This window comes from Phocoena phocoena, chromosome 1 (genome assembly GCF_963924675.1).
Source record: "Phocoena phocoena chromosome 1, mPhoPho1.1, whole genome shotgun sequence".
In the NCBI taxonomy this organism is placed as follows: Eukaryota; Metazoa; Chordata; class Mammalia; order Artiodactyla; family Phocoenidae; genus Phocoena; species Phocoena phocoena.
Genome location: NC_089219.1, coordinates 130,954,032 through 130,971,211, shown reverse-complemented (window position 1 = coordinate 130,971,211; position 17,180 = coordinate 130,954,032). Strand labels below are relative to the sequence as shown.

The 17,180-nt window shown below is 35.5% G+C and overlaps 2 protein-coding genes across 3 annotated transcripts in view; both read right to left on the bottom strand.

The window, feature by feature from the left end:
• Nucleotides 1-17,180, bottom strand: part of RABGAP1L (RAB GTPase activating protein 1 like) — a 619,828-nt gene that overhangs the window by 441,848 nt on the left and 160,800 nt on the right. The gene's annotated exons all lie outside the window — the stretch shown is intronic.
• Nucleotides 3,376-7,693, bottom strand: GPR52 (G protein-coupled receptor 52). The gene is made up of 2 exons (XM_065890597.1): nucleotides 7,602-7,693; nucleotides 3,376-6,503 (listed from the first exon to the last, which is right to left on the bottom strand). Exon 2 carries the CDS (start codon nucleotides 6,280-6,282, stop codon nucleotides 5,197-5,199), a length of 1,086 nt encoding a protein of 361 aa, XP_065746669.1. The 5' UTR covers nucleotides 6,283-6,503; nucleotides 7,602-7,693; the 3' UTR covers nucleotides 3,376-5,196.

Sequence of the window (17,180 nt, the reverse complement as noted above, 5' to 3'; positions counted from 1 at the left end):
CAAAAATAAATGTGATTTCTCTTGCATAAAGGAGCATTTGGGGAAGTTTTAGAATTTAAGCAAATATTTCCATTCATTAAATTCTACCATTATGTACTATGTTTCTTGATATTTATCACCAACATATTTTAAAACTTTACAATCTCCAAAACTAATCTGGTAGTCCCATTTACTACAGTGAAGATACTGATATCACATATGCCTTTCTGCTATCAGATATAACAGACTCCTGCTGAATTTATTACTCTGATTTTCTTCACCTTCATAGGGAATCATAAAAAAATAGAATAAATGTTACCATTAAAAAGTTATAGATATGATCTTTGGGGATGGGGGACTGAAAGCAGAATCTTGCCTATCTGTGAAACGCAGTTAACACACCAGCGGGACCCTATTTCCTTAATGCAAGGTCATCCTTCTGTTATTTAAAGATGTGGAAAATGCTAAAAGGTGCCATCAACGGTGCATTAAAAAAATGGTGCAGTAGAAAAGTGGTAGGTGATTGAGATCCCTTTCAGATTCAGCAAATAACACTTCCAACTGATTGTGTTGAAGCAAAATTATGTCAAGGACACCTAATATCATAAGCAGAAGGGCATCAAACTTCTCTAAAAATTTTACGTGAAATAACAAATATTACACAAGTCAGAAACTACATAAACTGTCTTCAAAAGAATATAGTATTGAGACAAAATTGGATAATGTTACTTGTAGAATCAACCAAACTTTTGTGAAACATCAAAATATTTTTTAAACAGTCAGCATTCTTTTTAACAAAACAATTTTCCCATTATAACATAAGTAAACACTCACTGTAAAAAACTTTTAAACAGATTAATAAAGAAGAAAAACCTAATCACATCATTTTTAATATTTTAAAAGACAATCATTTACACTATTAAATAAAGTTAAAATATTTTCAATTATAGAGCAAAACTAGCCCTGGATAAAACTTTCATGTATAAGAAACACTGAAAAGGGGATTTATATTTTTTTCTTTTCAAGTCATTTTGTTTTCCTCAGTGTCTATATATTTGGTTGATGATTATGCAACTTTCTACATATCCTTCTAATCTTAAAGTTTTACTCAGGAAAAAGAGCAACTTTTGGAACCTATACATCAGAATAGAGCATCAACTCAGTAACATAATCTCCTGTGCATTGCGATGGTCCTACCTGGACACAAATGATGCTACGCTCAGCACGTTATACAAGCAAACTCCCCACATCTTAATCTTCTCTGTTTATCGCATATTTATAACTTTTTCACATCTAATGATTAGCTTCCAGGGTAGGGAGAGACAGAGGAAAGTCATTTAATTTAAGGCAGCAACATCATTTCTAATCTTCATTATAGAAGATACCTGTAGAGCGAATCTATTTATTAATCTTTGTTTCTTCGAGGTAACATGTACGTGACAAAATACCTTAAATTCCATTTTAGTAAATGAGGAAAACTAAAATGTGAAGACAGATGGCAAGATATTCCTGAACAACGCTTTCCTTCTATTGCCAACCTGATGAAATATTTAAGCACATTTAATACAATAAAGTAAGGAGGTAGGTTAATCTCAGAATCATTCCTGTCTCATCCCATCATCTGCTTGCTGGATGTCTTTAATCTCAAATGATGTCTTCATGAATAACTATTCCTGGAAAATGAGCTTTCAGAGATTATGGAAGTTTTCTACATTTAAAAATATCTGAGTTTAGGCCAAAATCTGAGTTTAGACAGATTTGGGAAAAAACACAGTTTTAGAAAACTCTAATTGTTAGAAAATACAATTTTCTTAAATTGCAATTAGTGACCTTTAAGTTGTGATGGCAATAAATCTGGCATCCACAAAGATGATAAAACAGGAGCTACCACATTCCAAATACTTTCTATGTGTCAGGAGCCATGCTGAACACAGAGATTACTTTATCTCATTTAGTCCTCAAATCCAGCCTAGTAGGAAGGTACAAGTCTCTGGATCTTCCTGATGAGAAAACTGGAGACGTGGAACATTCATTATTTTTCCTAGGGCTAAACAGCTTATGAGGGCCAGGATTTCAGTGCAGGCTTCACAAACTAGTAGGTTATAAAGGCTTCCAACACTATATAACTTTAGAAACAACGCCACAGATAACAGAACCTTTAGTAATAGACTACATCATTATTGTTTGGTTGTCATTTATAACCAAATTGGATAATTACCATAGAATACAATATAATAAGAATAATGGTTATGCTTTCTATTCTTAAAACATATTCATCTAAAAGACAGAATAATTTCAAAATAAGTATTATTATATAAACACATATTAAAATATGTCAAAAGCAAGTTAAGTGGCTTGCCCTAGAGTTGCACATGAAACATTAAAATAAATGAAGAATCTAAACCGAGAACTTGCCTTCTAGAGGCTCTCCTTTCAGCCTAAAACAGAGATTTCCTTCTCTACGCTTCTCCTTCAAAAAACATTTTTTTCAATGAGAAATTTATAGAGACTTGAAAAAGATATTCAATGAAAACTTAACAAAAATGAACAAAAGTAATGTCAAGGGAATGTCATGTCCCAGGGTTTCAGTTGGATTGAAGACTAAACTGGTAAGTGGGGGCTTACCAGATTGCTACTTTAATAAAAGAGATTTTTAAGATCAAGGAAAAAGATATCACAAGGAAAGACCTGAAGCAAAAGATTTAAGTGAGAAAAAAAGAAAACTCAAACAAGTTCTGTAGGCAAAAGGTATAGACAGAGGTACAAAGGTCTGGAGGCTTTGGGGGGAAAAGGCAGCACAGCATAATGGTTAATTGAGTGTGAATGAACCTCTCTACCACTGATTAATTGAGTGACTGACTTTGGATAAATCACTTTTCTTTGGTTTCCCCAACTTTAGGATGGGGGTAAAAACAGTACCTATCTCCATGAGTTGTAGTGAGGATTAAATGTTTTCATATATGTAAAACTTCACACAGTGGCTGGCATATAATTATCGTTATTAACTACCATGAGGAAAAGCCAGAAGAGGAAAATGCAATAAACACAGGCTCGGGTTTTCTGTACAGAGGATCTATGGAGTCTTTTCTAACTATACTTACACACCAAACTAAAGGATCAAAATCTGATTCCCAAATAATACATATAATGTTGAAAGTTCTATTTATGCCACCTGGAAAGTCAGCAGCATTATGTTTCCTTGAAGTTTGTTTTCCTTAAACGGGTCTGAACTCAAAAGGCACATTTCAACTTATCCAAGATGTCAATGGCAAATGGGATGAGAATTAATGTAAACAACCCAAACCACAAAAATGTGAAACAAATTTTGATTCCCCAACAGTAAACTCTTATTCTAAGTGTTTTATTAAACTGAAGCAAAGTCTGATTTTGAATATGTAGAATACTGTTTTATTCTTTATTTTAAACCTTCCTTACATGTTTAAAAATATACATGGGTTCAGAACAACCTCAATAAAATGATGACATTTCTTTTACTAAAAGACCTCTGAAGTCAAACCACCAGTGTGCAAACATGTTTGGCTTCCAATTTGAAGAGTCATAGGCACATTTCACTAAATGCATTTCATAAAATAAAGAAATAAAAAATGCTGAGAAGAAAAATACTCAGTAGTTTGATATAAATTTTAAAATATCTGTCAGGCAGGAAACTTATGGTAAAAAAAGTCAGATTTAGATGTTTTAGCACTTACACCTGCTTCGCTACTAATTTCCCAAATGCTGTTTTGCTACATCTAAACCCCTGACAATTTACTACACAATTCCATGTAGCACACTAAAAAATAAGTTAATTTAATCTCTGAATATGAAAACAGATCATTACAAAAGAAAATACTGACAGTTCTTACCTGTATTTGATAATTAAGTATATTTTATTCTCAGCATCACTAAGAATGCAGCTTGGTCTAACAGAAATATCTAAATAACAACTACACAAAAGTATTTTTCTCTTAAAAGAAGTTTTTGTATATTTTTGTCCAATGTTGATGACTTAAGCAACACTGATCTATATAGTGTGCTAAGAAGACATTAGGCACAGATCACATAATGTAATTTACATTTTCTTTGTTGTAAAAAATATAGTATGTGCAAATGCATTATCATACAAATAATTAGCAGACACAACAATAAGCTTTGTAAATCTAACACAAAAAGGTTAATATTTTACTCTTTAGGGAAAAAAAGGACACAAGTAGCTTTAAGAGCAATACCTCACTTTTGAGTGAGTATTCTGCATCTGCATTAGAATTATCTGTGAATTATCTTAAAGAAAAACAAAGCTTAACTATAGCCCCTGCAAAAAACAAAAAGACACCACTTTGGGCACATGAACTAATTCAAAAGAAAACAAATAAAAACGTTTCCCAAAGCCATTAAAAATACTTAACACAATATCTCAAACAACCTATAGAATGCTTTTTTGGAAGGAATAAATCATTCAACATTATGACTTTTATATAGTAGATTCTTTCATTAGCTAAGACACTTCTGGATTAAGGTGCCAAAGGATGCAGATCAAGAAAAATGGAGAGAAAAAAAAAAAAAAGCTGTTAGGAAGGAGGAGAGAGCATAATTTTACCCAGAAGAAACAAAAATACTGTTTCTTTTTGTTCATAGCAGAAATTTTGTGCTACGGATATTATAAAAACACAAGCAAAATGGCTGTGTGGCCGGTAATAAAATACAATGCTTACTATGCATCCTCCATGGAGAGACCGTTTAGGGATTGTAGATAAGTGAGTTTAAACAAGTACACTTTGATGCAAAAAATTATACTTTACCACATATATAATATGTAGCATTTTTCTGTAAAGGGCAATTTATGTAAGTAATTTCCACAAACACAAAGAGAGTGAGAGAGAGACAGAGACAGAGGAGAGAGTCCAGTCAGAGAGAGAGACAGACGCCAGGGGCTTTGCTCATGCCCTGTGGAAGATCTGAGGTACTTTTCCATCCTCAGTGCTTGATTTTGCCTATTACTGCACATTCACACTCACACACTACAATTATCTCATGAGATTACTCTCTACACATCCTTTTCTTCAGGGGTTTTTTTTTCCATGAAAAAAAACCTTTAGTCCCTTCCTCTCATAGTCAACTATTCTAGTAAATATTTCTCTAGTGGCAAATTTCCAGATGAAGCAAGAATACAATCCCAAACTACTGTCAGACTACATTTGATTTACTGTGTGGTTTTCTTCAAATGGAGCAGGAATTAGCCCGTTTCCTAGGTTGGGGGTCTCGTGCTTCCTGATCCTTCACACACACACAAGATGTGCACATTGTCTCGGACAGTCTTCGGAGGCCTAGCCGGAAAACACTGTTGGAGAGGCTGTATATTACACAGTTACAAAAACTATTACTTATAGCAAGCCAGGTTGTTAGGAAGGACAGTGTTGGATTGTCCAAGACCCGGGAGCTTTCTAGAAGAAAGTATATGATATACGGGAGCCAGAGCATGTAAAACACACTGGTTATCCGAAACAAAACCATGGCGTAGCGACGGTCAGGGCTATGCCCAGTCTCTCCAGAGGCAGCGACTTCGTGGCTAGGGAATCGGGCCCTCCGGTCATTTATCTCTTTGGTGTGCTGCCGGCAAATTGTGAAAATGTGGAAGTAAGTGAAGCAGACAACAAAGGCAGCAGGAGCATAAAGTAAACAAACAATAAAGCCAGTAAAATAGACACTGGTGAGCCAAGAGGTGGCACACCATTCAAAAATGTCACCGTGGTAACCGGGTTTCCCCCAGCCAAAAAAGGAAGGCAAGAAAATTAGGCAAGAGTAGATCCAGATTAAAACAATGCAAATTCTCAGGCGACAAGGGGTGACCAGTTGATTGTAGGAAAGAGGCTTGGTAATTGCAAGATAGCGATCCACACTTATGCAAGCAAGACATGCCATAGAAACACTTTTTAGAACTGAGATGATATATCCAAAAACCTGGCAAGTCAGTGACTCGTGGATACCTGTGGAGTAGTGGAGAAGTGAGAGAGTAGGAACCAAGCAGGTAACTCCAACGAAAAGATCAGCATAAGCCATTGTCTGAATGAAATAGCTGGTCGTATAATGGTGTAAGAGTGGAGCACAGTGAAAGACAAAGATGACCGTTAAATTCCCAGCAATGATTAGAAATGTCAGCAAGACAATAACAACCGTCTCGAAGATGCAGACGTCCACCGCACTGTAGTGGCCAAATCCAAGTGGGCAAGAGTGACGTTCGGACACATTCAAAATGCCACTGCTCATGTTCAGGATCCTCCATTCAGTCCACCTGGATTCATTCATGGCTTGGAATTAAAAGAACCTGCAGCTCTGGCTACAGCAAGCAGGTGCCCTGCCTAGCATCTGCTAAACTCTGCCCATGAGTGTCTCAGAATCAGCTTCAGTAGACAGTGGCAGCGCTTCTGTCACAGCTGAGCATCCCAGGGAGTACTCAAGTCTCTTCATCAGCCTCAGTGCAGCAGTAACACACCTCAGCTTTGGGAGGGGGGAGGAAGGGGGATAAGCTAGAAAGGAGGTGAAAAAAAGGTCACCGATTAGCTTCCTCCCGTGCTTTCAAACAACTTTTTGCAGACACAAGGCACTTCTAGAGAAAACGGACTTTTCAATAATACCTTGCACTATGAAAAATTAAATCTGTAAAAGAAAAAAAAGCAATTGCCAAAGGAAGAAAAGCTCTTGTGGGCCGTTTGTTCTCCTCAGAAAGGTAGTTTCTTAGGGATCAACTCGAAAGAGTGAGAAAAAAACCTTAAATAGGCTCAGGCTTCCTGTTTCATCTGTCAGGAGAAATGGATTCATATTGTAGAATTTAAATAATTAAGATCTCAGATTTGGTTGGAAAGCTAAGAAAAAGTTCATTGTGGCAAAGTGTGTCTTTGGCTCAGTTCAGGGTTTGATGCTGGTGGGTCAACCTTATGATCCATTTCTCTCTCTTTTCTCTCAAAAGCTAAGAACCCCCTTCTCCAACAAGATTAATTCTAAAAGACTCATCTCTACTGGGGCACAAAGGAGCAGAACAGCAGTAATGGACTCCAGATTGCCCTGTAACTCTCATAAGAGAAAAAAAGCATACTTCCAGTAGAGAAGATAATACACAATGGGTCAATACTGACAAAATATGAAAAACTTCTGAAGTTTTAATTCTGCATGCATTTTTTTAAAGCATTCAGATGAAAAGAGTTTTAGTCCATTACAGTTCCTGGTGCTACCACCAGCATCGTAATTTATACTCCTTCCTTTTCAAAAGGAAAATAAAATCATTTTTGCTATTAGTTTCAGCATCAATAACTGAAAACAACCTTCATTATCTGATACACCACCTTCCTTATAACGGAGCATGATCATAAAATATACAGCTCAAAGTTATTTCTCACCTTTGCAACCACACCTATATCTCACAAATATGTGTAAATATATATGAAATTTAGACAACAGAAACTTTCCTATATGCTCTGAGCTTCTGACTAGAAATGCTGCCATTATTTATTACTTAGGTATTTCTAGTAGGCTTTCTAATCTATATTGCTATATCTTTTCTGTTTTCATTAAATGATTAACACATTAAATCATTACTTCATCTAAACCTTTTCAAAGTGGAAAATTACCTTGTTTGCTATATTTGCAGTTATATAGCAGCCATATGTTAAGAAAATGCCTCTTCTAGTTCTGTGTTCTATTTTGAGCAAGTGCTCAATTAATACAGGGGCCATTAGATAGGTTATAAGATGTTCTTGTTTTAAAATACTTCTAAAGCATCAAGATGAGTTTAAATCCTAGAGTTTGAAATACTGAAAGACTGGCAGGATAGAATCCATCCAAAATGCTTCCAAGGTCATTCTGATATGAGGTTAACATTTGTCAAAAGTCTTTTTTAAAGTACAGGCATTTCAGAGAGTCTCTTGTCAGTCTTTGCTGTCATACCTTTTGTAGAAAGAACATGCGTTAGAAATAGAAACATTTCCTTCAGGAACAATGCAGGAGCTTAACAGAAAGCATTCTTCTTAAAGTTATTTTCTTGTGCACCACCAAGGCATTCAGGGAAGTCCTTCTTCTTTTATAATAATAGCCACAGGATATTCCTCCTTGCACATTCCTAGTTTCACTTATCACAAAATAGTTCTTGTTACAGGAATAAAACAATGCTTCTCACCTACATTCACTCTTATCAGCTGCTAGGCTGGGCTGCTTGATTCAGAAGTCCGATTTACTGTGATGCAGTTACCGAGATGCTGTCGGTGTATTCCTCACAGTCTCTCAGTATCACTGCCTCCACCTGAACCGAAGCCCTGCTCCTCCTCCTCATCCTGAGCTGATGCAGAAGAACTCACCATCAGAAAGGTGACTCGGTCCTCCTGCCCCAATCAACAGCACAGCCAATGGCTACTGCAGCTGAAACTGTCACTAGGTAACAGTTGCCAGGCACATGCAGGCTTATAGACTTACTCGGCAAGCTCCGATCAAGATTGACAAAAGAACACAGTGGAACTGACCGATCCTTATAACATATTAATGACATGTATGAATTTCTAGAGGTATTTTCCTTATAGCATGTGTAAAGATTATTTCCTATGAGCAGGACAGAAAAAAAAAAAAAACCCTGAGATATACCTTTAAACCCTGTAGAGAAACTACCACAAGGTACTATGACACTAAAAAGTCAGCAGTAATCTAATGCTCATTGGCAGAAAAAACCTATTAATTATTAAAAATCGTCTAAGTCTTCATGAACTCAAATGATAGAGCTACTATTTTTACTCTTTAAAGTATATTTTGATTAACAGAAGTTACTTCATAATCTCTCCAATCCCTGCCACACCCACACTAAATTGCTGAATCTGATGTATTTAACTGTACAAACAAAGCATTGGAACTAACACCTCTATACTAAAATCTACTTGCCGGAATATTTAAGATCAAATATGACCTCAGAAGACATTAGAAATAAATAGAATGAATGCTTAGTCCACTTTTTATCCTAATAGAAAAAGAGTCAAAGAACTTTGTCATACAGTGCTTGAGCTACTCATACCCAAGTCAGAAGAAAGTAATTAAGCTCATTTATATAATGGAGGTTAAAAATATTTCCATTTGGGGCTTCCCTGGTGGAGCAGTGGTTGGGAGTCCGCCTGCCGATGCAGGGGACACGGGTTCATGCCCCGGTCCGGGAAGATTCCACATGCCGCGGAGCGGCTGGGTCCGTGAGCCATGGCCGCTGAGCCTGCACGTCCGGAGCCTGTGCTCCGCAACGGGAGAGGCCACAACAGTGAGAGGCCCGCGTATGGCAAAAAAAAAGAAAAAAGAAAAGAAAAAAATTTCCATTTATTTTGACTTACTATAGACAAACATTCACTATTTTAAAAACATTTCTTATGGGGTCAGCAATTTTCTTAAAAGTAACTTAGAATTACCTTACACATTATTTCAGAATTGAATCAGGAAATTTGAGATGAAAATGGATAATCAACACTTAGAGCACATTCTATGTGCCAAGCATTATGCTATATGCTTTACATTTTTGTCTCAATAAAAATATTAAATCTCTATGAAGCAGATACCCATCATTATCATTTTCCAAAGGAAGAAAGTGGGTACCTAGAGATGGTAAGTATAACTTGCCCACTATTACAGAGCCATGAAACTAGGAATGAAACAGATCAAAATTGTCATTCTTGGGCTTCCCTGGTGGCTCAGTGGTTGAGAGTCTGCCTGCCGATTTAGGGGACACAAGTTTGTGCCCCAGTCTGGGAGGATCCCACATGCCGCGGAGCAGCTGGGCCCATAAGCCATGGCCACTGAGCCTATGCATCTGGAGCCTGTGCTCCGCAATGGGAGAGGCCACAACAGTGAGAGGCCCGCGTACCGCAAAAAAAAAAGTCATTCTTAACACCATTTTGATGAACTCCTCCTTCATTCCCTCTCTTTTCCACTAGAGCAGCTAGTCAGGAAATTTCTAAGAAGAATTATTTTGGATTTCAAAAAATGATTTCTAGATAATAATAAATAATAGATCTTTCCTCCATGTTGAACTGCCTTTCAGGAAGATCATGTTACTGTTAAAATCTTCAGGGGGTTAGGTGGAATAAAGAATGGAAGCATATTGCTCATTACCAGAAAAGTGTATGAAATAAGTTAGAATAACAATCTTAGAATGAGTACCATATTGAGATTTGAAAGTAAATATTTAAATTTAATATAAAAAGGCTAGAAAGTCCTATTTTACAGGGAAGCATTTTGACTTTTAGGGTTACATAAAAGCATGGAAATCAAACAAGATTCTATTTAACTAAAACTCTCTTTCACAATAATAATAAATATTCAAAATAAAAATTACAGGTGATAAATATTCATGAATGTAGACAGTTAAATATGAAGCTTTACTATAAAACCATTGAAAAATAAAATGCTATTAATTAAAGCTACCTCATCACCAAAATAAAAAAAGAAATCCTTCTAAAAGTATAGACTGTGCATTATTTTTCAAGTTTTGAATCATAATATTTTTTAAATCAGAGAAATGGCAAAAAATATCATTTAGGGAAATTCAATACTTTTTTTTAAATTTATTTATTTTTGGCTACATTGGGTCTTTGTTGCTGCACACGGGCTTTCTCTAGTTGCGGCGAGCGGGGGCTACTCGTCCTTGCGGTGTGCAGGCTTCTCATTGTGGTGGCTTCTCTTGTTGTGGAGCATGGGCTCTAGGCGTGCGGGCTTCAGTAGTTGTGGCACGCAGGCTCAGTAGTTGTGGCTCGAGATTCTAGAGCACAGGCTCAGTAGTTGTGGCACACAGGCTTAGTTGCTCCACGGCACGTGGGATCTTCCCGGACCAGGGCTCGAACCCGTGTCCCCTGCATTGGCAGGCAGATTCTTAACCACAGCGCCACCAGGGAAGTCCCTAGATCACTTTAGTTTGACACATTTATTTCCAACAAATAATCACTGATAGGGATTTGAGTCTAAGAATACTGTAAATAATCCCTAGTTGTACATGCTGCCACAGGTATATGATAATATGAGAGGGAGAGTTTAAGAAGCAATAGCTTTGACCCACCAAGCTTCCTTCTTTTCTTCTACCAACTTCAAAAAGAACAGTTTCAGGAATTCAAACAAGATAATTTTCTTCTTTTCTGAGACTGACATTTTTTACTAGCCCCTCACTTTTCTTCCTTTCCATCCTTTTTTCTGATCTGATTATAATAGAAACTAATTTATAATGTGAAGCTCTAATAACAAGAGCATTAATATCATATTTACACAGCTCATTACATAAAGCACTCTTTGTTTTTGTATTATGCATAATTCTCTTCATTTTAGGGGTCATTAGGTGTTTTATTTTTGTCATTCTTATTAGTCATTATCAACCACCCCTCTTCTCCTTTCACCTGTTGAACACTAGCTGTGAAATATCTAAGAGGAACCATTATTTGGAATTACTTCAGAATTACTTCTAAGAGCTAAAACTGTATAACTGCTTGAGATGATACATCACAGATGTTTAATTTTTCATTTATACCTTAAATATGTTTTATGTGTCCTTTATATGTATCAATATTTCATTATTAGTCATCTAAGCAACTCAAGCAACTGCTCAATAGGATCTAAACAGCAAAGCAAGAGAGGATCATTAGCCACCGACAGTAAATAGGATAAACAGTAGGCAATGATTATCAAGGAGAAATGAGCAACCAACATTGTAAAAAACAAATATAGGGTAAAGTAAAAGGTTTTTTAAAGGTACAAAAAGGTGTATGGATTCAGAATTTATTTCTTCAATTATTTCTCCCATCTGTTAACTTTTCTCCACCTCCACTACCCTAAACAAACTAGCACCATCTTGTGTGTGAACCACTATAGTGGCTTCCAATCTGATCTTCCTGAGTGGTCTGTGGCCTCTCTTCAATCCATTACGTGCAAAACAGGCAGAATAACCTTTCCCAAATGCAAATGAGATGATATCACTCCCATTTAAAATACTTCAGTGGTTTTACACTGCCCTTAGGATAAAATACTAACAGGTCCTATAAAATGTGGTCTCCATATATCTATTCAATCTAACTTCTCTTCTACATTATTTAGGATTAGCTAAACTGGCTCTACCTCCCTCCACTCCACCCTTCCCCCACATTTCTTTTAGTTAATTCAGATACAGTCTTCAGGCTTCAGTTCAAATACCACTTCCTCAGAGGAACGGTCCTTGAATTCCCAGATTAGACCAGATTCCACACATACCACAGTTTATAGTATATTTTCGTTCAGTTTTGTCTTCCTCACTGGATTGCAAGCTCCATGAGGGGAAGAACATCTGTTTTGTTCCTCATTATATCTCCAGCGCCTACACTACAGTGTTGGGCAAAGAGTAGGAGTTGAACAAGTAAGTGTTTAGTATAATGTTAATATAAAAGCATATCAAATAGCTTGACAAGTCTATAAAAAGACAGGAAAACACTAATAACCAGTTTTGTGAAGGTCAAATATGCAAAGTTCCTTGCAATCCCTTGTATGACATACAAGATTCACAAGAAAGCTATAAAATATATGACCAGATTGCAGGGGGAAAATAATTAGCCTCCTAATATATTCAAAGTAAGCACAATATTATTCATCTATACCTCTACCTAAACCCAATTCAATATGAATATTTGACTACTGATTTGAAAAATCATATCTAGCAAGAGATAATGATTACTTACCTATCATTTTAAGAATGTCAAATGCTGCAAAATGCAGTGTCAATGTATTTTAAATGTACTATCAAATGTAGTATTAAAGCAACTTGGTCTAAGTGCTAAGGAAAAAATAAACTCTTTAAAGTGGGACATGTTAGAATCCACTATTTCATGACCCCTCAAGAGCAGAAAACAAGTTTGTAAGTTAACTTAATTTTATTATGAGGCAAGTTATTAACAATTAAAAATATTTAACAAATGTTAAGTTTATGGCACTACAGAAGAAAACTTCCTCAGCCTGACAAAGATACTATATGGGAAAGCCTACAGCTAACATGATATCTAATGGTGAAAGAGTAAATGCTTTCCCTTTAAAACTGGAAACAAGGCAAAGATGTCCGCTCGCACCACTTCTATGCACAATGTTCTGGAGGTCCCAACCAGTATAATAAGCAATATAAAAAAACAGTTAAGCAATACAAGAAAAGGATGACATGATTGTATACATAAGAAATACGCCCGCCCCCAAATCCCATTAGAACTAATGAGTAAATTTTGTCATAATACAAGGTCAGTATACAAAAATCACTGCATTTCTATATACTTGCAACGAACAACAGTAAATGAAAATTTTAAACAATAAACTATCTACAACAGCCTCAAAACACAGAAAATATGAATAAATTTAACAAAAGACATGTAAGACCTCTATCCTAAAAACTATAAAATGTCATTGAGAAAAATTAAAAGGTCCTAATGGAGAGGTATGTCATCTTTATGGATTAGAAGACTCAATATTGTTACGAATATTTGTTTTCCTCAGACTGATCTACAGATTTATTGCTATTCCAATTAAAATCCAAGTAGGCTTTTGGTAGAACTAAGAAGTTGATTCTAAAATTTACATATAAACACAAAGGACCTACGATAGCTAAAACAATCTTGGGAAAAGATTAGAAAAAAGTTGGAGGACGGGTACAACCTGATTTCAAGACTTACTATAAAGCCACAATAATCAAGATTGGTATAAGGACAGGCAAACAGATGACTTAAAAGAATAGAGAGTCCAAAAATAAACCCATAATTGCCAATTGAATTTCAATAGACTCTAAAACAAGTCAAGGTGAACAGGAAATTTTTTCAGTAAAGGGTACTAGAAAATTTTGAATATCTGGAGGAAGATAAACTTAGACCCCTTTCTCATACCATACACAAAAAATTATTTGAAATGATCACAGATCTAAACATAAAAAATAAATTATACTTAAAATTAAAATTCTGCTTTTCAAAAGATGTCATTAAGAAAATCAGTAAGCAAGTCAAAAGACTGAGAGAAAATACTAGTAAAACATATATCCTACAAAGAACTTGTATCCAAAATACATAACTGACTCCTACAATTTGTTAATAAAAATACAAATAACTCAATCAAAATGGAGAAATACAGACACAGACACTTCACAAAGGAAAATATACAGATGGTCATTCAAGAAAATGAAAAAGTGCTCAGCATCAATAGTCATCAAGAAAAGACCAAGTAAAATCACAATGAGATACCACTATATACCCATTTGAGTGGATACAATTAAGCCACTGATAAACACTAAATGTTGGTAAGGATGTAGAACAACTGAAACTCTCATAAATTGCTAGTGGTAATGTAAAATGGCCCAACTTGGAAATTTTTGAAATAGTTTGGGAGTTGCTTATAACATTAAACAAATCTGCCCTATGACCCATCAATCCCATCCAATAGAAACAGAAACATATATCCGTAAAAGACTTGTATAAAAATGTACATAGCAGCTTTATTTTTAATAGCCCAAACCTAGAAACAACCCATACATCCATCAACAGGGGAATGGATAAACGGGAATGTGATATGTCCATACAATGAAGTTCTGGAACAGGCAAAACTAATTTTTGATGAAAGAAATCAGAACATACTTGCTTCAGGGGGGTGTGTGTGTGTGTGTCTGTGTGTGCGTGTGTGTTTACTGGCAAGAGGTATAAGAAAACTTTCAGGGATGATGGAAAGATTTTCTATCTTAATAGCTGTGGGTTATATGCATGCATATGTGTTGAACTCACCAAAATGTCCACACTTAAGATCTGTGCATTTTACCCATATGTAAGTGATAGCTGAAGAGAATGATAAAGATGATTGCATTTGCTTTTTTCAAGTGCCCCCATTTCAGTGCAACACCATCAAATTAGAGACCTAAATTACTTGAGTGCATTTTAAGGCACTGCCAGGAAATCATAAATATTGATGTTGAAAAAGAAAAATATCAGAATCCTCAGAAGCAAAGTCCCACCAAGAATAAGGGCTACTGAAATGTCTAAAAGAACAGATACTGCTGGACAGAATAAGTACATTTAGCCCGTGTCTACTTTCACAGTCTCTCAATCATTATACCTGACTCATGGCTCACTGTTTGTACTCACAGACACAACAGCTCAGATGCAAGTGAGACACTGAGTGAGAAAAGACTTCTTATTAAATGCCAGTTATACAATACTCTGAGACTGCCTTAGCTAGCTGGGGCCTAAGACAACTGTCTGAGAAAGCAAAACCTTTGAGAGAATCCACTATCTTTAGTCAATCACAAAGGAAAATGGACAAAGAAAATACTAATTTATGGGGATGTTTAACTCTTAGTGGGGGAAACCCTCAAATATAAAATATATACTTAAAATCAAATTAATTGGTTAAAAAATAGTATGCAGAACAATAAAATAAAACCATGCACTGTATGATCTTTCCTTCCATTTTCCCCAAGTTATGTTATTACCTTTAATAAACATTTATTTAGTTTGAAGACTAGGAAAGACTGTGACTTAGATAAGAAAATGTAGGCTTTAGAATGAGCCAGATTTGGGTTGGCACTGGCTGTAACACTTATTAACTGTGAGGCCTTGGGTACATCATTCTCTCCACATGTCTCAGTTTCCATCTGTAAAATTGAGATAATAATACTTAACTTTTAAAGTTGGTTATGAAAATTAGTAATTAAAAATAAACCAGAAAAAGCATATAGCTTTCACTCAAAGCTCACTGATAATGAAGTTAAACATATTCTTTACTATCAACAGGCTTTTTGTTTAGTCATTTCTCCTTAAGAAACCACACCCACAGTAACCTGTTGAGAATAGGAAATTTAAAACAATACTTTCACTTTTCTCTTGAGTTGCCAACTCCCTCAACATTCCTTTTAAAAAGTACATTCTTAAAAGAAACACATTGGGCTTCCCTGGTGGCTCAGTGGTTGAGAATCTGCCTGCCGATGCAGGGGACATGGGTTAGTGCCGCGAAGCGGCTGGGCCCATGAGCCATGGCCGCTGAGCCTGCGCGTCCGGAGCCTGTGCTCCGCAATGGGAGAGGCCACAACAGTGAGAGACCCACATAAGAAACACATTTTCTGAACCTGACCACACATCTTAGGAAATTTATGTGATTAGCAACACAGTAATATAAGAATTACCAAACCTTGGGCCATAAAAATCTCAGTTACATGGATCCTGCAATTCCCAGATAATTGAAGGTTTCTCTTTTTTAATTTTTTAAATTTTGTTTTACTTTATACAATTTTACATTTAAATCTTTATAAGATGTATCATCCACTCCTCCCCTTCTTAAATTGAGAATTCTGAACATAATTTAATGTTTGCCTGGTAGGCTGGGATCATCACCGTTAATGTCAGTTAGAATACTATCTTATAACACAATCATACCTTGGATTCAATATATATGTATATTGAATCGAGAGACTTTAATTTCTACAAGTAACTAGGTACCTAGATAAGAATATATAGCTCCCTATATTTCCTGACTCTATTTGCATAGAAAAGAATACATAGCTCCCTATATTTTTGACTCTATATAAATATAGCAGTACTCTTCGTTCCTCTTCTAATTTGCTATCTTTAATTTTCTAGAGGATTAAAAATCAGAAACTAAGCTTATAAGAATTTTTTATCCAAGAGTAAACAGAAGTACTTCTCTATGAGTAAAGTGTCATAGCTTAGGTCTGAACTGTCAGTTATTTCTAGGTAGGTGAGGTGGTAACTATTTTAGTAAGGCAACAGACATAATAAATACACCTAAAAATAACACAGGAAAAAAGGAAATTCCAAGCTTTCTTACATCTTTCATGTAAGAGCGATCAATCATTCATGTTCTTTTCTTACTTCATACAACAGCAAATCTGGAAATTATATTGCTTAAGAAGATTTTTATATCAATGAAATCCCATCAAGTATTAATATTATCTCACAGAATGGGTTCAATACAGTTACCTCTCTTTAATTTTTGTACAATAAAAAAATAGAGGGAAAAGTTAAACCTTAAAACTTTTCCTGGCAAAGTCTGTTAAAATTATATGAAAACAGAACAGCACAAGTACATTTTAAATAATGGGTTCACATTATAGGAAAGAAATGTTGATTCAAATTCATTTTTAATTGAAAGAGATTTTTCCCTTATAAAAGAAAATTGCTATTTTTTTTAAGATATCTTAT